Source organism: Hyperoodon ampullatus (assembly GCF_949752795.1).
Source record: "Hyperoodon ampullatus genome assembly, chromosome: 6".
NCBI lineage: Eukaryota > Metazoa > Chordata > Mammalia > Artiodactyla > Ziphiidae > Hyperoodon > Hyperoodon ampullatus.
The window spans coordinates 106671080-106696872 of record NC_136919.1 but is presented as its reverse complement, the minus strand read 5'-3'; the positions used below and the strand labels follow the sequence as shown (position 1 = coordinate 106696872).

General features: G+C 41.0%; 1 protein-coding gene across 1 annotated transcript in view; it reads right to left on the bottom strand.

Annotated features, from left to right (window-relative positions):
- Nucleotides 1-25793, bottom strand: part of ROR2 (receptor tyrosine kinase like orphan receptor 2) — a gene marked incomplete at both ends in the record, with an annotated part of 219748 nt that overhangs the window by 13344 nt on the left and 180611 nt on the right. Inside the window, 2 exons of the mRNA XM_079706010.1 lie at nucleotides 15282-15312; nucleotides 16114-16401. Coding sequence (XP_079562136.1) covers nucleotides 15282-15312; nucleotides 16114-16401 — 319 coding nt within the window. The remainder of the gene's footprint in view (nucleotides 1-15281; nucleotides 15313-16113; nucleotides 16402-25793) is intronic.

Sequence of the window (25793 nt, the reverse complement as noted above, 5' to 3'; positions counted from 1 at the left end):
CATATATTAGGGCTGCCGTCTGCTGGGGAGCAAAGGAGAGGGGCCGGGAGCTCCCAGGACAAGCTTCGGCAAGTGTCTCAGGCCTGTAATTAAGTCACTTGTTTTCTAGCAAATCTTCCACCTGCCATAAGCCTAACACTTGTCATCCTCCCTACATTGATTTGGACCATCCCCAAATGAAATCTGGGTTGTGTCCAATTTAACCAAATGGACTTTAAGAATCCCTGTCTTCGGTGCTTTGTGACCGCCTGGAGGGGTGGGATAGGGAGGGTGGGAGGGAGACGCAAAAGGGAGGGGATATGGGAACATATGTATACATATAACTGATTAAATTTGTGATAAAGCAAAAAAAAAAAAAAAAAAAAAAAGAAAGACGAATGGATAAAGAAGATGTGGTACATATATACAATGGCATATTACTCAGCCATAAAAAGGAATGATATTGGGTCATTTGTTGATACGTGGATGGATCTAGAGACTGTCATACAGAGTGAAGTAAGTCAGAAAGAGAAAAACAAATATCGTATATTAATGCATATATGTGGAACCTAGAAAAATGGCACAGATGAACCAGTTTGCAGGGCAGAAATAGAGACACAGATGTAGAGAACAAATGTATGGACACCAAGGGGGGAAAGCTGTGGGAGGTGGTGGTGGTGGTGTGATGAATTGGGTGATTGGGATTGACATGTATACACTGATGTGTATAGAACTGATGACTAATAAGAACCTGCTGTATAAAAAAATAAATAAAATAAAATTCAAAAATTAAAAAAAAAAAAAAAAAAAAAAAAAAGAATCCCTGTCTTAGCTTTCTCACAAATGTAAAGTCTGAAGGCTCATAACAGTGGAGACGAAGGATCTGGCAGGACACAGTCTCTTCAGCCACCTCTGGCTCTCTCCCTCCTCTGCTGTCTTCTCAGCCCCTGAAGAAAATTTCTTTTTCAAAGAAAAGAACCTGGAGCCATAAATAATCTGAAAGAGGAGACTCTGGTGTCAGTAAGAGCCGGATGCCCTTTCTCTCAAGCTCACCGGCCATTATTTCTTTGGGTCAAGGATTCCTTAAATATCGCTTAAATAAGCAAGCACATGTGCTAACAATACACACCCAACCCACCCCTCTCTCACCCTTTGTGAGCTGGAGTTAACTGCTGATTAAACTAAAACCAATGTTACACTTGCCAAATAGACAAACACAAGTGCAAGTCAACTCTGCCCCGGTGTGTGAGCTCTGTGTCCCAGTTTGCAGGCTGGGTTTAGGTCACTTGCCTGCTATGCCAGGAAAAGCATGAAGATGTGCATGTGCTTATTAACATCAGCCCACCTAGGGTATGAGATTTGATTCAGTTAGTCCCTTGGGTGACCCCCACAAGAGCAAGCAATTTCTCTTCTCTGCCTCAAGAGTCAAGGAATAGAAAGCCCAGTCCCTCACTGTGGGCTTCTCCCTGGCCACTGGTCAGGTGCCCACAGGATGGGGGAGCAACCAGGGTGCAGGGAAGACACACTGAGAAGGGGCTCAAGCCCATCACATCGTGTTCACAGCTTACTCATCTCAGTGGGCTTCTAATCTGAATTTTAGAGAATGTCCAAAAACGCAAACAGAAACGGTTGGACAATGACATCTTTCAGGTTTCTGAATTTTGAGAAAACAAGTGGGAATTACTTTTCAGTTTCAAACAGAATTATGTCTTATCTTCACCTGGCATTGTTTAGGACCTCTGAAGAGTGACAGAGCTGGAGTAAGTCTGTAAAACTGGTCACTCAGAGACTAAAGAAAAGTGCTGACACGGAAGCTGCCTTCTAAAAAATCCTTTAAACCACACAAGTGAAACAAGCATGCTCACCAAATTTCAGAACATCAATGTGATAGAAACTCAATTTTGGAAATCTCCTCCATTTCTAATGCTGCCAGGCACTAATAACACAGATGAAGAAGTAACTTGTATACCAACAAGTTCATGGTAAAGGAGGAGAGACACAGAGAGAGAGAGAGAGAGAGAGATAAAGAGAGAGAGAACTACAAATCGGGGGGGAAAAGCAATGGGAAAGGAGTAGGAGATTGGGAGGAAACAGAAAAAGGAACCATCATATTGTGATAGAAAGGGCTTCTTCACAAACGGCTGAGGAGATGGTGGGGCCAGTCAGCACCTTCCCTGCAATGGTACCTGCTAAAAACAAAAACTGGTTTGAAGAAAACCTTAGAAAAATTCCTTGTTATAAATAATGAATAACCTTAAAGGAAAGTATGCTCCTTTGAGGTTGAAAAATACTCAATACCAAAACTCAAATGTAGTTACACATTGTGTAGGAAGGTAACATTTTCCCCAAACAGTTTTTTTTGTTAAAAGTGGTTAAACCATTTCATAATTATTATTCTTATTATGAGAGGGTCTGCCTGCAATAAACAGGCTTCCTGCTTGAGTGAAGCAGAGGAAGCAACAGCTTCAACAAAAAGTGATAAACTCCATAAGCTTCAGGTGACCTGCCAGTAATGTAAGAAGCTGCAGTAACAAAACACTCTTCAGAGGAAGGTAACAAAACCTAGAGTATAAACCACAATGTATGGTGTACAATAAATGTACAAATGACTGGTGTACAATAAAAAATTACCAGGCATGTAAAGAAACAGGGAAATATGACCCATGGTCAAGAGAAATAAACCCAGATGTTAGACTTAGAAGACCAGCACTTTAAGGAACTATAAGTATGGTAAACAATGCACAGAAGAAACTACAATGAAGATATGGGTGATTGCAGGAGAGATGGAAACTGTAAAAGATTCTACTGGAAGAACTAAAACATAGAATCTCCAATAAAACATTCATGGTATGATATTAACAATAGATTGGATAAAGCTAGGAAAAAAAATTGGTAAACTTGACAGGTCAATGGAAATTTTCCAAACTGAAACAAAGAGAGACAAGAAGATTTACCAAAAATTAAACAGAGCCTTAGTAAGCTACAGGAAGTACAGGAGGTCTAACTTATGTACAATCAAATCCCAAGAGGAGGGGAGAGATTCACGGAGTTGGGAAAAAGGTTTGAAGAAGTGATGGCCAAAATTTTCCCAAATCTCATTAAAATACAGTAACACACCAACCAAGGAAGATCAGTGAAAAGCAAGCAGAATAAATACAAAGGAAACCACACCTGCTGATGTCACAATCAACTTGCTAAAAACCTAGGATAAATAGAAAAGGGGGGAGATAAAAAATAATGGCTGACTCCTCATCAGAAACAAAGCAAAACAGAAGACAAGGGAATGACAGCTTCAAGGCACTAGCAGAGAAAATGAACTGTGAACCTGGATTCCATACTCAGCAAAAACTTCTTTCAAATAAAAGGGTCTATTAAGCAAAAAGACATAACATGAATGCACCTAATATCAGAGCTTCAAAATATATAAACAAGAATTGACAGAACTAGAGGACAAAACAGAAAAATCCATAATTATAGTTGGAAATTTTAATACCTGACTCTCAGCAATTAACTGAACAAAAAAAAAAAATTAGTGAAGAAACAACAGAAACATTAACCACCCCCTTGACCCAATGGACAACTAGAGCAATATACCCAACAAGACAAGATAGCATACATGTGTCAGTGTACATGGCACGTTCACCCAGACAGACCATATGCTTTCCATAAAATAACTCGCAATATGTTAAAAAACTGAAACCATAAATTTCTGATCACACAAAATTAAATTAGAAATCAATAACAAAAATATATTTAGAAACTCTCAAACTATTTGGAAATTAAACAGCACACTTCTAAATAACCTTTGGGTTCAAAAAAGAAAATGCAAGAAAAATTAAATGGTATTTTAAATGGAATGAGAATATATAACATATGAAAAATGAAAACAGGATACCCCAAATCGTGGAATGAAGCTAAAAGAGTAATTAAGAGACACCTTTATAGCTTTAAATGCTTAAATTAGATGAGATTTTACACCTTAAAAAGCTGGAAAAAGAGTGTCAAGTTAAACCTGAAGTAATTAGAAAAAAAATATTAATGATGAGAGCAGAAATCAATAAAATAGAAAACAAACAATAAAAAAATCAATAAAGCCAAAAGTTGATTCTTCAAAAAATTAACCAAATTGCTAACACCTAGAAAAAATGATTAATAAAAGAGAAAACACACATTACCAATATCAGGAATGCACAAGGGGACTCACCAAAGACTCTAGAGATATTAAAGATAATAAATGAACATAGATATATATATCCAACAACTTAGAAAAAATGACAAATGACAATATACCAAAATTAGTACAAATAGGAATAAAACCTCAGAATAGCCCTAAATCTCTTAGAGAACTTGGAGTTGTAGTCAAAAACCTTCCCATGATTAAAACTCCAGCCCCAAATAATAGAAACTGGTGAATTCTGTCTAATATTTAAGGAAGAAACATCAGCAACTTTACACAAACTCTTTCAGAAAATAAAGGAGTAAGAGATACTTTCTAGTTCATTTTATGAGGCAAACATAAACTTGATATAAAAAGCTGACAAGTCTGTTCCATGGACATTATAAGCCAATATGCCCCCTGATCAAAAGGGCAACATGCTCCACTAAACAACAGCAAACTGGACCCAGCAAAATAAAAAGACAATATAGAAAACTGGGTCAACCCAGGAGTACAAAGTTACTTCAGCATTTAAAAACCAATCACTGAAAATACAGAGCTAAAGAGAGAAACCATGTAATAATCTCAGTTAATATTTAAAAAAAAAGCAATTGACAAAACCAACACTCTTATTCATTATCAAAACTTTCAACAAAGAAAATAACTGTCAATCTAATAAAAAGGGCATCTATGAGAAACCTACAATGAATTTCTTACTTAATGGTGAAATAAGGAACATTTTCCCCATAGATATAGAAACAAGACAAAGATATCTGCCCTTACCTCTTCTACCCAACATCTCCATGGAAGTCCTAACCATGACAATAAGGAGATAGATAGATAGATAGATAGGGGACGGTAGATAGATAGATAAATGGCTTACAGATTAGAAAGGAAGAAATAAAACTGTCTTCACTTATAGATATCATAATTTACATAGAAAATTCTAATGAATATATTAAAAAATTACAAAAATTAATAAGGATTTAGTAAAGCCACAAGATAAGGACAATATAATCAATTATATTTTAGCACCAATTAGCAAATGAAATTTTTAAAAAATATCATTTACAATAATATTAAAAATACACAGAGGAGTAGTCAAATTCATAGAAAGTAGAATGGTGGTTGTCAAGGGCTGGGGGCGGAAAGAATGGGGCGTTATTGTTTAATGGATACAGAGTTTCAGTTTGGGAAGATGAAAATGCTCTGGAGAGGGATGTGGTGATGATTGCAGAACAATGTGATTGTGCTTAATACCTCTGAATTATACACTTAAAATGGTTAAAATACTTAGAAATAAACCTAATATGTACAAGACTTCCACACTTAAAACTTTGAAACACTGCAGAGAGAAAGGAAAGAAAACCCAAATAAACAGAAATACATACCATGTTCATAGACTGGAACACTCAATAGTTTAAAGAAGTCAATGTTCCCAAAGTGCAATATCACCCCATCAAAATCCTAGCAGGATTTCCCCGCAAATTACCTTTTACTACAAAAAGAAAAATAACTGTATAATGAGAAAACAGATCTTAACCAAGTGAGAAAAATTAACGTCACCAATAAGAGGCAAACTGACATCATGTACCTCCTGATGTGAAACCCTGAGAAGGAAATATCACTTACATTATTTCAGTCAAAAATGCATAACCAGATTCTAATCATGAGTAGACATCAGCCAAACTCAAATTTAGAGATATTCTACACAATAACCGTTCTGCACTTATCAAAAATCTCAGTGTCATGAAAGGTCCAGGAACTGTTGCAGAGTAAAGGGGACTAAAGCAACATGGTGAGGAGCTGTACCCAGGGGCAGGGGGATCTAAAAAGCATTACTGGGACAATGAAAGAAATTGGAGTATGAATGGCAATTCAAAGACATATATCCAGAAGTTGAAGCTGTCGTTCTGTAAGGAAACACTGTTGGTCTCAGGGAATATACACTGAAGTGTTAAAGGGCAAAGGGGTGTAGTGAATGCAACCTACTCTCATATGGTTCAGAAAACAATAATAGTTGCAAACAGGCATAGAGGGAATGATAAGTCAAATATGGCAGAATAGCAAAAAATTGGTAAACCTGGGTAAAGACATATGGGATTACTTATTACTAGTCCTGTGACTTTTTTTATAAGTCTGAAGTTATTTCAAAATCAAAAGGTAAAAACATCCCAGTAGGCACTGTGGTAGAAACTGACAAACAATCTAGAAATTAAATGGAAATGCAAAGGGACTAGAGTAGCCAAAACAATCATGAAAGAGAAGAAGAATGATGGAAGGTTTACACCCCTTGATTTTTTTTTTTTTTTTTTTTTTCCCGGTACTCGGGCCTCTCACTGTTGTTGAGCACAGGCTCCGGACGCGCAGGCTCAGCGGCCATGGCTCACGGGCCCAGCCGCTCCATGGCATGTGGGATCCTCCCAGACCGGGGCACGAACCTGCGTCCCCTGCATCGGCAGGCGGACTCTCAACCACTGCGCCACCAGGGTAGCCCCACCCCTTGATTTTAAGACTTACTGTAATATTGCAGTTATTAAGACAATGTGGTATTGGAGTGTAAGGATAGATCCACAGAACATAACACAATTCCAAAATATATCTTCACATGTAGTCAAGTGATTTTCAATAAAGGCACTAACGCATTCAAGGGAGACAGAACAGTCTTTTCAAAAATGATGCTGGAACAACTGGATATTTGTATGGAAAAAAATGAACTTAAACGCATTAACTCACACCATACACAAAAATTGTTTTGAAGATGGATCACAGACCTAAACATAAAAGCTAAAATTAAAATGCTTATAGAAGGAATTACAGGAGAATACCTTTATAGTGCTGAGGTAGGCGAAAGCAAAGATTTCTTAGACATGATGCATAAAAGAAAAAATGATAAATTAGATTTACCAAAATTAAAATGTCCTGATCATCAAAAGACAGCATTAAGAAAATTAAAAAGGCAAACCACAAGCTGGCAGAAAACACCTTATAATATCTGACAAAGAAATTATATACAGAAAATATAAAGAACTCCCATAACTCAACAGGAAGACAAACAGTAAAAATTGGACAAAAGGCCTAACAGATACTTCACAAAAGTGTGTCCTTAGAAGATGGCCCCATTTTTAGTGACTGAAGAAATGTAATTAAAACACCATGAATTATCACAATGCAAGACACTAGAATGGCTACAATTAAATGACTGACAATATCAAATGTTGGTATGGATGTGGAGCAACTGGAACTCTCATACATTGCTGGTGGCAGTATAAAATGGAAAGATCACTTTGGGGAAGAATTTGGCAATTTCTTATACAGTTTATATATACACATACCATCTGACTGAGCAATCTTACACCTAGGATTTATTCTAGAAAAATGAAAACATGTTCCCCCAAATTAAATATTCAGAGCAGTCTATTTATAATTGCTCCAAATTGGAAGCCCAAATGTCCATCAACAGATAATACATTGTAGTATCTTCATACAACAGAATAATTGTCATCAATAAAAAGGAATAAACCACAGAAAGTATTTTTCAGATATTATATTTTGTAGAAGAAGCCAGACATAAGAATCTCCCAGGAAAATGTAAGCGGCACAAGGCAGGAGTTTTTAGTTTTTGTCTGTTTCATTCATTGTTGGACCCCCAATAACTTGAACAGGGCCTGGCACATAGCTGGCCCTCAATATAAATTTGTTAAATAAATGAATAAACGAATGAATGATTTCCTTGAAAATCAGACATCATACTTTATTCCTCTCTACTTTTGAGATGAAATACTCCTGCATGCAATTATACTGATGTCATATTTGATGTGGCAAAAATGTGAACGGAGCAAATTCATTCATAAAGCCAACACTAACATTCATGTCATAAAAACCCAAGTCAGCAAAACCTTTTAGAAACACTGGCTTTGGCAACGGCCATCTCTAAGGCTAGGATCACATGAGATGGCCAGAGGCAGAGAAACAGTGTCTCCAACACTAATAGTTCATTGGCAAGTAAACGTTTTTCTCTTCTGTCATGTTCAGGGGGCTGGTCCCTCTCACATCAACCTTGGAAGATTGGTGACTTTGGGCGAATTTGGAGGTTGGTGTGTAAAAAGCTCTCATTCATGTATAATAGGGCATCATAGCTGATACATGAGTTCAACTGAAAACAAAAATACTTAGTGGGAGCATTAAATGCGCTGCTACCATCAAGTGCTAGTATTATCATTACTGCTAAAGCACAAACATTTTCATTTGTGTCACTATATGATCTGAATTAAAAAGAATGTGTGTGTAGTCTCTAATTACTTTAACTATGACTGTGTTTAGCCACTTATCGCCTGTATCATATAATCTTAAAATGAATTAAGTTTCTATCTTTTATTCAAGTTCTGCACTATGGGATTTAAGGGGAGTTACTTTTCCAGAAAAAAGAACCTATCACAACAAGAAGTCATAGAGAAAAAATTAGGTTGGCTTCTCTCCCCCTTCCAACTCAATTTCATTAGGTTGGTGGTTTAATGAATTTAACATCAAATGCTAAATGTTAGCCTTTTGTCTGAGTTAATTTACTTTTACCAACTTGTCAGTAAGGCAGCTTGGTTTCTCCTGAAGTCACTTTTAATTACTGGTTAGTCAGTTGGCAGTTTCAGGGTTTTTTTTAATAGTGCTATTTTCCTATAATTAGGATAAAGTTTGAACTAGGCTTATGACAATTTCCCAAAGAGAAATGGAAGGAGTTTGAGGTAGAAGATGGCTGAGTTCCATTTAGACATGCAAATTGTGAGGTGCCTGTGAGTCATCCGCCTGGAGATGCCCACCATGGGGCTGAACTGGGGGGCCTGGAGATGGGGAGATAAGTCAGACTTGGAAGTGGAGATGTCAGGGTTATGAGCTTATGGGTGGAGAAGGGCTGAAACCCTGGAATTACCTGCAAGTCGTGAAGCAAGAAGGGCTCAGACATGGCCTCAAGGAAAGTGATTTCCCAGCGGCCAATAATTAACGTAACTTTTAACTGCCCAAAAAACAACACATTTTCCTTTAAGCAGACGTTCATTCGTTGAAGCACATTATGCGTGCATTTACTTGTGAGCCATCAGGATAGCCTAGGACAACCAACACAGGAAACATGGAAGCCCTGATGCTCATGCTTCAGGGAGCACCCCGACGCCTTCACCCAACTCTGGTACCACCAGGCTACCCCACCAGTATACATATGTGTCTATCATTGTGAAAATAAACCACTTTTTAAAAGAGTAGCTAGAAATGATACCCAAACATGAAATGTGAGACACACAGCCTCACATTAATCCCCTCACATTACCAAAACTGCTACCTGAGTAAGCTATAAGCACCCTGTCTTTGAACCTACATCTGTGGAGAGACAGCCTGTCCTTGAAGCTTTTGTTCTCCATACACACACCCTCCTCACCCTGCCTTCAAATGGATGGAAGGAAAAACAATGTTTTAATGGTAATAAATCCCTTAACCTCTGAGGATTTCCACCCTACCCCCCACCTCCTTCAATACACACAAACTGATATCCACCAACACTGCTGGTGACCCCGTGTGTGGATGTGTGAGGGCAATGGCCAGAGGAAGAGAGCGAAGAGCCTGGAGGGGATGAGTCATCACAACCATCCCTGTTCACGGTTCAGAACCAACCTCGGTGTGTCCCCATGCTGACATGCTGTACACAGGGATCAACCAGGGCTGTACGATTATTCACTGTTTCAACTCTCCATTTGCAGGTACAGGATATACCACCAGACCAGCAATGAAAGAGCTTTAACTACTGTGCATTTTCTCAGGAAATGGCCCAAGAGGAGAGTCAAAGTATTGGATAAGCTAGTGATATTCCAGAGACAAAAACGGAGAACTTGTGGGTAATTCTGTTTTAAACCCACTGATGTTCCTTCTTTTTGTCTTTGTTCTGGTCAACTTCCAGAGCTATCATAAAGGAGGTGAAGGTGAGTCTGCCGAAACATAATTACAGTCAATGGGGAGAAAAAAATCATGGTCACAAAAAAGAGAACCGTCAATGGGCTGGTGCCTTAGGCTACGAAGTATCTGAACAAAGCGGGTCATCTGCCAACACGAAGTTAGCAGATCAATTCAGCATAATATTAAAAGAATATCTCACCCTGACCAAGTGGATTTCAGTCTAGAACTGTGAAGCTACCCAGTAATAGGAACTCTATTACATACCGTAATATTAATACATTGAAAGGAGAAAAACTACACAATCACCTTTGTATCTGAAAAAGTAACTGTAAAAATCAAACTTCTATGCAATTCCAATAAAAATACAAACTGATAAAATTCATATGGAAGAATAAAAGATAACAGTCAAGATAATTTAGAAAAATGGTATAGTAATAACGTGGCTGTATTAGCCAGCTCAGGCTGCCATAACAAATACCACAGACTGGGGGGCTTAAACAACAGACATTGACTTCTCACAGTTCTGGAGGTTAAGTTCAATATCAAAGTACAACCCTATTTAGTTCTCAGCTTTCAGATGGCCACCTTCTCGCTGTGTCCCCACATGGCAGAAAGGAGAGACAGCAATCTCTGATGTATCTTCCTCTTCTTATAAGGACATCAGCCCTATCAGGTCAGGGACCCACCCTTAAGACCTCATTTAACCTTAATTACCTACTTAAAGGCCCTATCTTCAATACAGTCCCATGAAGGGGGGTTAAAGCTTCAATACCTGAATTTGGTGGGGGGCACAATTTAATCCATAGCAATAAGTGAAAATATTTCTCTACATATAGCAAGATATATTACAAAGATATAGTGTTAGAATATTGTGGTATTTATTCCAGGCACAAAAGTTACTAGAACAGAATAGAGAGCCTAGAAGCAGATCCGCATGTATAGAAATTTCACAGATGACAGAAGTGACATTAAATTTAATGATTACAGATGGGGCTATTCATTAGATGATGCCAAGGCACTAGGCCATTGAGATAGGAAAATATTACAGTAGAACCCTAGCTGATACCAGCATAAAAATCAATTCTAGATGGAGTAGAAACTGTGTAAAAATTATATCTAGAATATATTTTTTAACTCTTGCAAAAAAAAAAAACTCTTGCAAATCAATATGAAAAAGACAAACGTCCTAATGAAAAATGGACAAAATACAGTCAACTCTGGTTATCTGTGACAGTCATTTTCTATAAAGTTGCCACAAACACTGAATTAGCAAATACTGAGCCATTGTTCCTAAGGCAAATAAAGAGATACTTTTCTGCAAGTCTGTGGTCATAACATTTTCATCAACCAATCAATACATAACCTTGTTTTATGTGTGTTTCTGCTTAAAGATGTCTTATTTAATGTGGTTGGTGATTCATTAATAATAAGCTTGGGGCCAACAGCACTGTAACCCATGCTTGAATGAAGCTTATCTAACGTATTTCCTCCACAAGGCACATCACAGCCTTCTGGTGCTTAGGAACATAAGACAGCACTTCAGCACTGTGCTTGGGGCCATTCTAAACAGCAAAATCACCAACAAAAAGCACAAAATATAAACAGACCCAGAAAAGGACACGTGCACAGCAGGAGAGCTGAAACAAGATGGCAGACCTCAGCTGGGAATGCATGCACTGGGCAACTCAAATTTTTCACTGTTCCGTGCATATCCATGAGTGACCATGGAAACATCCTGAGTATTGATTTGGGGGTTGTGAAGAAATTTTACTGAGTAAGAAAATTTGCAATTATTGAGTCTATAAATAAGAATGGACTGTATTTGAACTGGCAATCCAATGGTTATTAAACTAATACAAATATGTTCATCTTCACTGTTTACTGGTGAAATCTAATGTAAAATTACTATAACTTACAATTGACACCCAAGATATTGGCAAAATTTTGAGTTCTGATAATACCACGTGCTGGAAAACATGGGGAAATAAGAACTCATGCTTTGCTGGTGGGACTATGAAGTCCTTTATCACTTTGGAAGGCAATCTGACCATACATGGTAGAGGTGGGAAGTGAATACCTGCAATTCCACTCCCAGACTTCTATTGCTGGAGGACTCTCGCCCACTGGGACAAGTAGACATGGAAGCATAAGATGGTCTGCATCAGTGAAAACAACTAACCTTCACTGAGTAGACACATGGACAATTAAAGTGAGATTGACTCACAGAATGGAGTATTGTATATTTGTTAAAATGAACTTAACCTACATATATTAACCTGGACTTCCAAACTGGCAAATGCCCCTCCTCACTCACCCCTAAAAAAACTGCACTTATATGCTATTTACAAGAGACCTACATAAAACAGAGCACAAAAAGGTTGAGGGAAAAAGTGGGACAGGAATAGTAAAACAGCTTTCTAGCAAATGCAAATAAAAAGAAAGTAGGTGGAGCAATATTATTGCTAGGCAAAATTGAATTCAAGGCAAAAAGCCTCAAAAGAGACTTAAAAACAAGACAAAACAAAAGCTATAGAGTCTCAAACCTGGAGGTATTTAAGAACATAAACTCAAAATTAAAAAAAAATAGAAAACTGATAGAAATTGGCAAATCTGACATGAGTATAGACAACTTGCATATATTTTCAGATATCTGTAACCAATGTGAACAAAAAATATAGACACTTTTAATAACACACTTAACATATGTGATTTAATATATGAACCGAAATATTGTGTACTGGCTACCATCAGAGCACATTGATTTTTTGAAACTACAGGAAATATTCACAAAAATTTACCATATCAAATTGGCCACAAAGAAAATCTCAACCAACTACCAACTGTAAAATACATCCCAAATTCACTGATAATAATACAACAAAAATCAGAAAATAACAAAAAACAAAAGCTTATGTTGCCTGGAGGGGAAAAAGATGTAGCCAAAATGGTATTCAGAGGAAACTTTACTGTCTTAAATGCATTTGTTTGAAAATTTAAAATGACTAATAAAAACTACTTTTTTAAGAAGTCAGAATGACATATGGATCACTTGAACCACTACATACACATCAGAATGGCTCAACTTAGAAAGACCAACCAGATCAAACGCTGGCAAACAATGCAGTGACCATAACTTTCCTACCTGCTGGTGGGAGTACAGAGTGGTACAATCACCTTAAGGAAAAGGTCTGGTATTTCTTACAAAACTCAGCACACACATACCCCATAAGTCAGCACTTTGACCCTAGGTATTTACCTAGCAGAAATGAAAATACATGTCCACAAAAAACTTGTATGAGACTATCCATAGCAGCTTATTCATCAATGTCAAAAGGTGCAAGCTGCTCAGGTGTCCATCAAGAGGAAAATGGATAAACTAACTGATATAGTCACACAAGGGAACACTATTCAGCAATAAATAGCAGCAGCCTAGTGAAACATGTACAGCATAGATGACTCTCGAGAGAATCATGTCAAGTGAAGGAAACCAGGCTCAGGTGGCTATGTTCTGTAGGATTTCATTTCTATGAAGTTCTAAAAACACGTAAAGCTAGCTCATGGTAGAAAAAAATCAGAACAGTTTTGTTGCCTGGGGAGGAGGGGAAGTGACCAGGAAGTTGCATGATGGAACTTTCTAGAGTGATAGGAATGTTCTGTGCCTGGATAAGGCTTTAGATTGCAGAGGTTTTTGCATTGTTTGGACCTTATTAATAGAATACTTAAGATCTGTGCATTTCATTGTATGTAAGTTTTAACTCAAAACGAAGAAACAAGCATAGTAAGTACACAGGTGTTGAACTCTTGTTAATGATTTCCATAATATTTCTAAATGATATCAAAATCCATAATGATATCCAAAATATTTCAGGATAAGTGTACAAATATCTGCAAATTATTGTGAAATGAATAAAAGAAATAAGACAACTGATGAATGGAAACGGATGGAAAGATAGGCTTGCACAGTAAAATGTAAGCTAACACAACATTGTAAATCAATTATACTTCGATAAAATAAATTTTTTAAAAACATAGAAAAAAATTAATTGTATATAAAATTAAATATAAGTATATTTGATATTTATATATTTACTAAATTACATTATAATTATATGTAAATTATTTATTTATATATTTTGCAATATATTGTATATGTTTATATTATATAATATTTACTTAAATTATACATAAATAGACAACCTAAGATATAGATATAAACGAAAATAAGAATTCAACTTTTGAATGACTTAGACCTTTTCGAAAGCCTCACAGATGTGCCCTGGATGCAATTTCTTCTTTTCTCACTCTATGCATGAATGATTATTAAGGAGAAATGCTTGGACACTATGGCTCAGCACAGAAAGTTCTCAAAAATCTGCCTTCTGCAAGTGGCACCTGATGTAAGCTAAGAGGGGTCCCTGCCCACCCACCTCACCCCAATGGCCAGGGTTTACAAGGCAGCAGGGGCACGCAGAGAAGCAAACACTGCTTGGCTGACCAGCACAGCGTCTGCGCCACTGCTCAGAACTTTCACACGTGAAGCAAAGGCTTTCTGACATGCCTGAATAGTAAATGAGGAATCCAACAGCCATGGCTAACCTTGAACACAGGCGCTGAAAAGAGTGACTCTCATGGATGTGTGAGGTCCGGAGGAGAAAAGACGCTACACCAGGAAACAAGAGGCCTGAATTCACAGCCAGAACCTGCCCGCAGGTGGGTGAAGACCCCTGAGCCAGGCTCTGAGCCTCAGTCTCCTCATCTCTGAAGTGGGTCTGAGACCCCACCTATGGTGGAGATTCCCCGAGGCTGGATGGGCATACATTTTGTAGACGGCAGCTGGCGATGCAGTTAAGGTGGCGCTGGGACTTCAGGGTAACTGCCTTCCTGTTTTAAATGTGTCCAGGACACCAGGGTCCTGGCAGCCCCGGCAACCTGGTCTGTACACTTACACTGCCTCCAGTTGCCCTGCAAGGTCACGATCTCTGAAAGCAACTAACTATGCCTGCTTTTATGACTTTTTCCCTAACACTCAACATGGAAAATATAACAGTTTTCCAGCCAAAAGCAAGCACATTGCCATCCTTGTGTGAAGTCCAGCCAACTTCTAGCAAATTCAGCAGAAACATGCGTTTGCCCGATTTAAAGCCGGGGTTCTTATATAACGGAAGCCCACAAAGAATGAGAACATGGTTTGAGGAAAGCGAATACTTACTGAAAGTTATGATTTGGGCTGTGTGTTGGACCTAAAGGAAAAGAAAAAAGGCAAGTTATTAATACTTCATGATTTGGAATAGATTTCTTTTTCCAATCCAGCCCGTGGTAAAGGCAACCGCAGCCCAGGGTGCTCGTTTGTGGTGAGCTGTCTTCGGCCTCCAGCTCTGCCCTGCCTAATAGTATATGCCAAGGATGGGGGAAACCACCAAGGATGGAAGGGGTGCTCTGTGTTGATGCAGAAATGTCAGGAGATATTTTGGGAGTTTTTCCTGTCTTTTCTCTCTTCTCATCGAAACTTGATTCACAGGATCGGTCTTACTGGTGACAGAACGGCTGGGGCATTGCAGGGACCTCCACAGAACTGGGATGAAAGGGACATATTCCTGCCTGCCATTTAATAGCTTCATGCCACCTGTGACAAGCACAAGAGTACAAAATTGTCCTCACACTCTGCTCCCTGCCCATCCTCTGGGCTGGGCTGGGTTTCTGTGGGTGGGTGGGTGCCTGTCTGGATCGCCTGGGCTTGAAGCGTGCGTGGCCAGCCTCCCCGTGGGGTGACCTCCTGACACATAGCCTGCCTGAGTTTATGTTCTGCACTCCAGGTTTACAGACCTCTCCATCTGCGTCTGTTTTCTTTTATTACTAGTAAATGGGTAACAGGTTAAGCCAGGACCTCGTGCACAATGGGAAAGACCTCGGGGAAGGGTTTTATTGATTTCCTCTCTGCTGACTTGTGTGTGTTCAGTTTCAAACCGCAAATTAATCTGCTGCTCGGTGGCTGGGGACTTTCCTATCTGATAAGCAACACACCGGGGACTGTCCCCACTCACCGAGCCGCACGAACAGGACGCCAGTGGCGGTGATGGTCTTCACCCCATTGGTGGCCACGCACTGGTAGTAGCCGGTGTCCGTCGTGTCCAGGTCCTGGATCCGCAGCCGAGAACCGTATTCCGTCTTGCGGATGATGATGCGCCGGGGCTCCTGCACGACCGGGGCGTCGTTCTTCAGCCACCGCACGCTGGGCGGCGGGTTTCCGGCCACCTTGCAGTGCAGAATTGCTGTCTGACCTTGGACTATGGTGATATTGTTAACCGGCTCCAGAAAATTCAGAAAGTACCCTGCAAAGGAGAACAGTCAGAGAGGAGCAAACGTCCGTGAGGGCTGGGAGAGAGGACTGCCTGGGGCTCCTTCTTGGAACTGCTTGGGGAAGGTTTTGATTTTTCTCTCACATAGGTATAGCCCATTCTCGTTATTTGGGGTAATTTTGTTCTAGAATGTTGTCTCAAACACTGAATGAGAGAATACGGACTCACTGCTCCTGGGGAAACACAGGGTTAGGTTCCTGTGAGCCTCTGGTCACAGCATTCTAATCAATTGATCAATAAAGAACCTTGTTTTATTGTGCTCTGTTTAAAGACACCTTATTTAATAAGTATTGTTGATTCATTAACATTGATCTCACGACCAACAGACCAATAACTTGTGTCTGAAGGAAGCTTATCTAACACACATGCTTTCTCCATAAGGCACATCTTGTGGCTTAGGACACCAGACAGCACTTCAGCACCATTACTGGGGGCATTTTAAATGGCAAATTACCAACAAAAAGTACAAAAATGCAAAAAACATGGGACTAAATAGACCACAAAAAGGACAATTTGTTTACAGTATGAGTTGGGACATTAGGCAGAGTGTCATTTTGTTCAGGCTCAGCTGGGAATGTGTGCATGTGTGCATTGGGCAATTCAAAATTTTCACTGCTCTGGGCATGTCTATGAATGACCATGAAAGTGCTGTGAGAACTGATTTTGGGATTAAAAATACATTTTAGGAAATAAGCAAACTTGCAAATATGGAATCTGCAAATAATGAGGATCAGCTTTACTTCTTTTTGAAAGCACTAAATCTAATCTCCCTAAATTTATGATGCAAATTCATATTCAGAAAGTCCACCCTCCCTCTACCACACCATCAAGCACAAGCCGCAATAAGGGAAGTAGAAAAAGAAAGCATGGGACAACACAGAGATATCCTCAGACACAAGCTAATCATTGGTCTGAACAGAACAAAAATAACAAGTTTGAGTGTTGCTGCCCACTGCACCCAGGGCAGGAGGAGGAAGAAGCCGTCCAGGGCTCGCACACAGGGAGGAAAGCAGAGTCTAAAAGTACCTGAAATACAGAGCTAGTGGGGCTGGAAATACACTGCCCAGGAACGTGGGGTTCCAGTTCAACTACAGGCAAGAGCTTCTCAGCTGGTGACAAAGGCCACTGGGAACAAGAGGAAGTAAGGCAGACAGCAGTGGGGAGGGGGAGGGGTGTGTGTGTGTGTGTGTGTGTGTGTGTGTGTGTGGTGTAGGTCAGGGGCTGGGGGATACTCTCTGTCAAGATAAACATGCACACTAAAATTCCAACACCAAAAAAACCCACTAAGGCTAGACAGACAAGACAATCCTCAGGAGATGAACTTACTACAGACAAAACCAAGATAATAGAGCAATCGAAACAGCCTATAGAGCATATTCAAGTTCTCAATCTTTTGGCTTGATTTTTGGTTGGTCCCTATTCCTTTTTTCTTTTTTAATGAAGTGAAACATTGAAAGATGGCACCTATCTGTATTACTGATTTAATTGGATGAAAAATTATAGGATTTCTAGTGGACGCTGGGGATGAGTTTCACAGGATGAGTTGATGGCTCAGATGTTGGGTGACAGGAGATAGCTGAGGAGGTGGGAGGTTGTGAATTTCAAGATGAAGGGACGGTTTTCCTTCACAGGGGAGAGTGGATAGATACTGGTCTAGAGAGGTGTCACTAACTAGTACTGATAACTATTTATGAATATTTTTAACAACATCAGTAGGTTCTACCTTGATTCTCTGCTAGCCAACCCCTTTCTCAGTGCACTCAAGTTGAGGAAGAGAATTCTTACTGATGACACAAAGCTGGGAGGTAACTAAAATGTCGATGACAAACCCCTGAAAAGATGCTGAATCAAGCAGGGTGACATCTTGGATGTCAGGGCTGTTCATTAACAGCACAAGCTCAACTTGGAGAGACCTGCATTCCTGACGCTCCTGCACTAGACCCGGCATCTTTGAAAACAAAATGAGATCTGATTTGACATTCTGAAGTGGTTACTTTGGAATAATCCGGGCTGCCCAGATTACAGCGAACACATTGTTTCACTATGTTCTGGCCAGAGTCCAAGCACTTACAAGTTGCTTAAGATTCAAGTGCTTCATTAAGGTCTCATAACACTAAAATGCACAGTAGGGCCTATAAAATAGTCATCAAATTATAATTTAAAATAGCAAATGACAGATTAAATCACCATGATCTCTTCTTCCTGGCATAAGTTTAATTATAATTCTCATCTCTACCCTGATGACAGTTTTTCCAAAGGCCTTTGACAAACCATGGCTTCCTGGGAGACACAGGCAATGGCTTCGTGTAAAGGCAGAGTGTAAGGATCTGTGTCTCCAAGCTGACTAGCAAAAACCTAACAGGAGCAGGCCCAGGGGTTCTGAGGGCCGAGACAGGGTGGTCGCTGCTGGCTCTTATCTCATCCATTTGGGGGACTGGCTTGAGAGTAGTTCTGCTACTGCCTTCCTCCATTTGCATACATCAACTTGGGACGTCTCCATCGATCGGCTAAAAGTCTTGAAAGATATAGAAGGATCTTCTTCAACATGGAAAAAACATTTGTCTAGAAAGGGAAGAAAGGGAGGGAAGCATTCACAGGAGAAAGTTAAGGAGACAGCTCCTTCTGTACAACTTAGAAGGAAACCTGGGGAGAGTCCAGGACTGTCCAGTTACTCTAATATAGACCCTTAGTGTCCACTTCTTTTCAAGAATACCTTTTTTACATCGAATGGGTATGGAAACGTGGAGTTCTTCTTCACTGTTCCCACCAACAGCTTCTCCTACACCCCTGACTGACAAATTGACAGCAGTTTAGACTTAGTCTTTCCGTGTGCCTCAGGAGGGCTCCTTTTTGAGAAATGCAGAATAGGGCAGATGGGCTCGTGCCTGGTCTGCACGCCCTGTGGGCACAGAGGGCCCTGATGTTAACCTTGTCCCACCGGGTAGGGCGCTGTGAAACCATCTATTAGGCTTAATCCAGAGATGGTGCTGGTATTTCCCTTTCCGATGCGTTATCAACACTAGCTAACAAGGACTAAAGAAATCCACAGGTGCTGGAATCAAGCACCTTACACAGTTGATTTAATCTTTAAAGCACTCTTGGCTCTGTTTATGTGAAATGTACAGAATAGGTAAATCCAGAGACAGAAAATAGATTAGTGGTTGCCAGAGGCTGGGGGAAGGGAAATTAGGGAGTGACTCTTAATGGGTATGGGGTCTCACTTTGGGGTGATGAAAATGTCTGGAACTAGAGAGCAGTGATGGTTGCACAGCATTACAAGTGTAGTCCTGGGGTCAGGAAATGCCTGCTGAGGAGGCATGGGCAAGGTGAGACCAGGTGAACAAATCACGGACAAGCAGGTAGAGGGGAGGTGGAGGTGTCAGGCAAAGGCGAAGGGGGCCACTCTCTTGAAAGCATCCTTCCCAGAGTGCTGGCAACCACCCTCAGTTTTGCTCAGACCCCGGGGTAAGCCTTCCACTGATTTCCTCCCCCATTTATCCCGATTCCCTTCACTCTCAACCAGATGAACACTCACTCCTGAAGCCACACCTTCCTCAATCTACAAAAACCGAAGGAGAATCTAGTGAAGTGATCTAGTCCACGTGGGGAGTTCTTGACAACTCTTCTCGATCCTACACCGTCTAAACCAGTGGGGTTCAACAGTGTCTTCACATTGGGGTCACCTGGAAGCTTATCATATACATCCAGCTGCGCCATTTGTCAAAACTCTTAAGCGTGCAGCCCGAGCTAAGAGTCTCTGCTCTGAAGCGCCGAGGAGAAAGAAAAGCAACAACTCCAGTGAACGAAACCCATCCAAGAATGAACTTAGAGCAGACCCGAAACAACACTGAGAAGCATCGCTGGAGGGCACGGGAGGACCGGGAAGAATACCTGGGGAGGTTCTGAGTGCACTGGCATATAAGAGGCCTGTCCAGCTGGGAGTGGACAAAAGGGCAGGATGTCCACAGACGGCACCCGTGTCCTGACTCAGGCCTTGAATCAGCCTCCTTCATGCTCTGCAGGAAGCTCAGAGAGACCAAAACTATGGGTCGATAACATGGTAAATTCATACATTCATAACTCCCTCCCTAGGCAGGTGAGTAAAAGTGAGCCTTCAGGAAGAAATCAGAAAGACAGATAATGAAGAAAAGCTAATTTATACCCATGGTATTAAGGCTTCTGGAATGTTCTTTCCCTTCCCACATTCTCCCCCACTGGAAGGGAAGGGGGTCCCTTGTTCTTCCTAAAACACACCCAACTGATCCCTCATTGTGCAGTCAGCCAAGAACCCCTAGTCCTCTGATCTTTTCTATTTCTCATAAGTCAATTCTCTGCCAGAAAGTCACCTCCACAGAGGGTGTTCCCAGATGCCTCTATTCATTTCTAACCTTGCCCCCCACCCCACTGCTCTTGGCCTGTTGCTATGTCAAAGTCACATGCGTTAAATTATGATGACTGAAATACATTTTGACATCAAGAATAACAAATGTTACTTTGACGGGGGGGCAAGTTTCTCAATTTCATGGCTATTTCTCTTCCATTCTGATAAGTTCCATTTAAAAACTGGGATAGGATGATGGAGAGAGAACTGCATTTATTATAGGAAAACTATTATATTTCTATGTATTGTACTAATTTCCTGTTGTTGCTGTAACATGTTAGCACAAACAGCGTGAGTCAACACAAATTTACTATCATACAGCTCTGCAGGTATGAGGTCCGAAAATCAATGTGTCAGCAGGGCTGTATTCCTTCTGGAGGCTCTGGGGGAGTCTTTCTCCTTGCCTTTCCTGGCTTCTGTAGGCCACCTGCATGCCCTGGCTCATGGTGCCTTCCTTGTATCACTCCAACTTCTGTTTCCATCATTACATCTCTGTTGAGTGACTCTGACCCTCCTGTCTCTCTCTTATAAGGACCTCTGTAATGACACTGGCCCACCTGGATCATCCAGGATCATTTCCCATCTCAAAATCCTGAACTTAGTCCCACCTGCCAAGTCCCTGTTCTGTGAAAGGTGACATGTTCTGAGTTCTAGGACTTAGGACATGGACACCTTTGGGAGGCCGTTTTTCTGTCCCTTATGTATATTTTTCTTTTATCTTGCCACTTCACTGAACTACCTTAGTTATAAGAGTTTCTGAGTTGATTGTCTTAGATTTTCTATGTAGATTTTCTTCAAATAACAATAATATAGCCTTTTTGTTTCCAAAGTTCATACTGCTCCTATCTCCTCTTGCCTCCTCTTCAATATTCATTATTTTTGAGCTAACAACTTTTTTTTCTTTTTTTTTTTTTTGCGGTACACGGGCCTCTCACTGTTGTGGCCTCTCCTGTTGTGGAGCACAGGCTCCGGACGCGCAGGCTCAGCGGCCATGGCTCATGGGCCCAGCTGCTCCGCGGCATGTGGGATCTTCCCGGACCGGGGAACGAACCCGTGTCCCCTGCATTGGCAGGTGGACTCTCAACCACTGCGCCACCAGGGAAGCCCTGATGGGTTTATTTTTAAAGTGTTAATTTTGCTTCTTAATTCTCTCTTCCTATTTTCTACTCATTTTTTTTTCTTTATTCTCCCATTACTTGTTTGAAAGTTGGGCTCAAGTGGCTAGCTTTACTACTTTTTATAGGCATACCTAATTTGACAAAGTCTCCCAAATACAACCAAATACAAGCACCTTGAAATGCTGTGAGCTGCAATCACCCCCCCAGCCACCAGAGATTTGAGTCATGGCTTCCCAGGGTTTAGTTATACTCCATTTGTACATCCCCAGGGGTCATTATTACTGATGATTTTTACTAACAGATTTTCTTTAGAGTTGCCAACCTGGTTACCAAGTTCTTTCCTTGCCAAGTCTGCCTGCATCTCACTCCTTCCTCCTGGTTCAACTGAGCTCTTCCTGATTCTCATCCGCTCTTTGGGTAAAGGACTGAGGTTGTAAACACTCTTACTCTTGGTCGAAAATACCTCTTACTTTCACACTTGAATAATAGCTTAGCTGGGTACAGAATTCTAGACTGACAATTACAGTACTGTCCTCTGTCTTTTGTGGTTTTGTTACAAGTTCTGCTGTTCCTTTGTGGGTAATCTGATCTTTCCCCTCTTCGGCTACTTTTCATATTTCCCCTTGTCTTTGTCATTCCGAAGTATCACGAGCTGTGAATTTAGTTTTATTTTAGCCTCAGCGGGCCTCCGCCTCATTTCCAACATCATGCCTTCCATCAATTCTGTAAAATTCTCTACCAGTATCTCATGAAATATTGTTTCTCCCTTCCCCTTTATGACTCCTTTGAAATCTCCTTCTTGATATATGCTGAATTTCTTTATGTGATTCCTCCAAACTATTCACCTACTTTTACATTTCCTGTCCTTTTATAATCTTTAGCTAAGCACAATCTACTGTCCATCAAGTTTTCTCATTTCGTCTACTACATTTTTCATTTCTAGAAGGTCTCTTTGGTTCCTTTTCAAACCCACCACTGCTTTTTCTTCCTTTATCTTTAATACTTCTGGCTTCATTGTTTATAGCTCATCACTCATCCTGGGCCTCTCTGAGTGTACTTTGTAATTTTTCACTGCAGGGCTGGTTTTTCTGTGGGAATCCCTTTAGGACTGGGTTCCTGCAGCAGGCAGTGTCAAATGTTCATGTTGATTCTTGGGCTCAGGATTCCCCCACAACATTCTGGTAATGTAGATTTGGTTTCCTGAGGTGTGGGTCCAAGTCTGATTTCTCATGGGAAAGCCTTCTGTGTTTCCCACCTCGAACCAGCCTTCAGGCAAGCCCTCTTCTCACCCTCCTGGGCTAATGAATGAAAATTGCCCCGTTTCCTTAGGTCTCCTAGGACTTAGCCACGGGGCCTTATCTACAACATCTCTGATCTCTGCCTCATGGGTTGCCTTCTGGCATGATATTGAAACCCAAGTCTTCTGATGTAACTAAGCCAAGCAGAATAGTTTCTATAGCAGGGGTGATATTTCATAGGCCTTATGTTAAGGTATAAAAAATGTAAATTCCTTCATTTTTCTAAAACCAAACTTGATTTTTTTTCTCAACCCCTTATTTCTCCTGATTGAAGGAAATGTAGTACATCCAATTCCAGTGAAATCAGTAACTTTAGCATGTTTAGTTATTTCATGTAATCCCAAAATCAGGATTTTCTACTTCTGGGTATCCTCTCTAGTGTAAGCTATTCCAGCGTCAAAACACTGAAGATTGATGTGTCTGTAGCTACCCTTTGCCTGCACCATCTTTTGCCAAAGTATCCTCGTCTTATTGGTGCTCATTCTACTCTGGAGCCCATGGATGCATCCACATCTGCCCGATGGCCACAAGGTGACACCGCTGAAGAGCTCACCATTGGAAAGCTCACGTCATAACTGCACAACACCTGCAGAATACAACTCTTTGTCTCAGTTAAACTTTTTCCCAGGAAAACTGGGCCGTTCTCCATGGCTGTAAACATAGTGGAACCACCTGCGTGGTTCCTGCCTTGGCAGTCCAGGGCTATCACAATTCTGTTTCCTTCCTATTCCTGGCTCCTGGGCATTTCTCCATCTCTCTTGCAAGTTCATCTAAGCATTTACATCTTTTACGAATATTTTATTGAGCACTTGTATGTAATTTAAATCCGAGGGAGGCCAAGTGAGTTTGGCCCACCATTACAACCATCATTCATTTGCTGGAGGCCGAAATGAAAGTAGAAAGAAAATTCTCTGAAGACTAAGCACAATATAGCTTTTTCCCTTGGTGTTTAATTACCAGCCAGTTTTTCACCTCTCAGCTCCATTTCCTTTCCGCGTGAAATATGGCATTTGTACTGGCCATTGCTAAGTTCTCCTCTAGCTCACAAAGGCTTCCTTTAGAGTTGCCCCAAACCTCTCCAGATGCAACTGAACAGGCCAGGAGGAGCTAGGCATGGGCGACCGCAAATTCTGCTACCTTGGATCCGGTCAGCCCGCCACAGCATTAAGAGAGGAGAACAGAAGTTTTCCCTTTTGATTATCCAAGAGGGTTTCCCCTTCCTCACAGCAGGGTCACTTTAACAACTGATGCTAATGCATTCCATCTCCCTGATGCCCAGGCCAGCTCTCTGCTTGCCCCTAAACTCTACACAGTGGAGCTTAGTCCAAGCATGAAATACTAAAGGCAGAGGTAACAGAGAAGCTGTTTCCAGCGGACACCACTCCTGACCTCACAGTCAGGTCAATGATTAACGATTTTTTTTTTTTTTACCCCAACTGACCATCCACATATTCACCAACCTGGTCAAATGACTAAGGTGTTTGAGGATCTGCTTGTTTACCAGATCACACTGACTAGCCTGGGAGGAGATAAGGAAAGCCATGTGTACTAGGGTCATGAGGTCACAGGGCTTTGATTGGTGGGAAATAAAACAACCTGCCTAGAAGGGCCCGTGAGGAAGGGACCCTGAGAGCTGGCACAGAGGAAAAAGCTGCTCTTCCCAGAAGGAAGTATTTACAGGCCAATAAATCCATCAGGGGCAGTGGCCGGGGCTCAGACCTTCCTGCTGAGCTGTCTAGCACTCTGCACAGAACCAGCAGCAGAAAGAGTTGGAGGAGGAGAGCTTACCAGGGGCAGCAACAGGGTCAGAGGAGGGTGTGAGACTAGAAAGGATGGAAATCAGAGAAAAACGGGGGAAATGAAATTAAAGGACCTGAGAGATGGAGAAACGTTAAGTAACAGTGTTTGGCGGAGAACAGGGTGCTGTGGGTTGAACTGTGTCCCCCAGTGAGATAGAGGTGCTGGAACCTGTGAATGTGACCTTACCTGGCAATTGAGTCATTGCAGATGTAACCAAATTGAGATGAGGACATATGGGTGGGTGCTAATCCAAAGGCTGGTGTCCTTTAAAGAGGGACATTTGGATACAGACACAGAGAAGATCATGTGAAAACAGAGGCAGAGATTGGAGTAATGCGGCCCCAAACCCAGGAACTGCAGGGACTGCTGGCAATGCCAGAAGCTCAGAGACATGGACGGTTTCTCCCTCAGAGCCTCCAAAAAGCACTAACCCTGCCAACACCTTCATTTTGGACTTCTGGCCTTCACAACTGTGAGAATAAATTTCTGTTGTTTAAGGAACCTAGTTTGTGGTACTTTGTTATGACAGCCCTTGGAAAATACTGCAGGGGGCTCGAGGGATTGAGGAAGAAAAGCAGAAGAGAGGGAGAAGGAAGGAGACCATCTGACAAACAGGGTGACACCCACATCCTTTCAAAGGGACAGGGACACAGATACATTCACACGCACAGGCACACACACACACACGTGGAGGGTTCAGGCATAGGAAGACAGACCCAGACCCAGAAAACCAGATGCAGGCATGGGCAGGCTCAGAGAGAGAGAAGC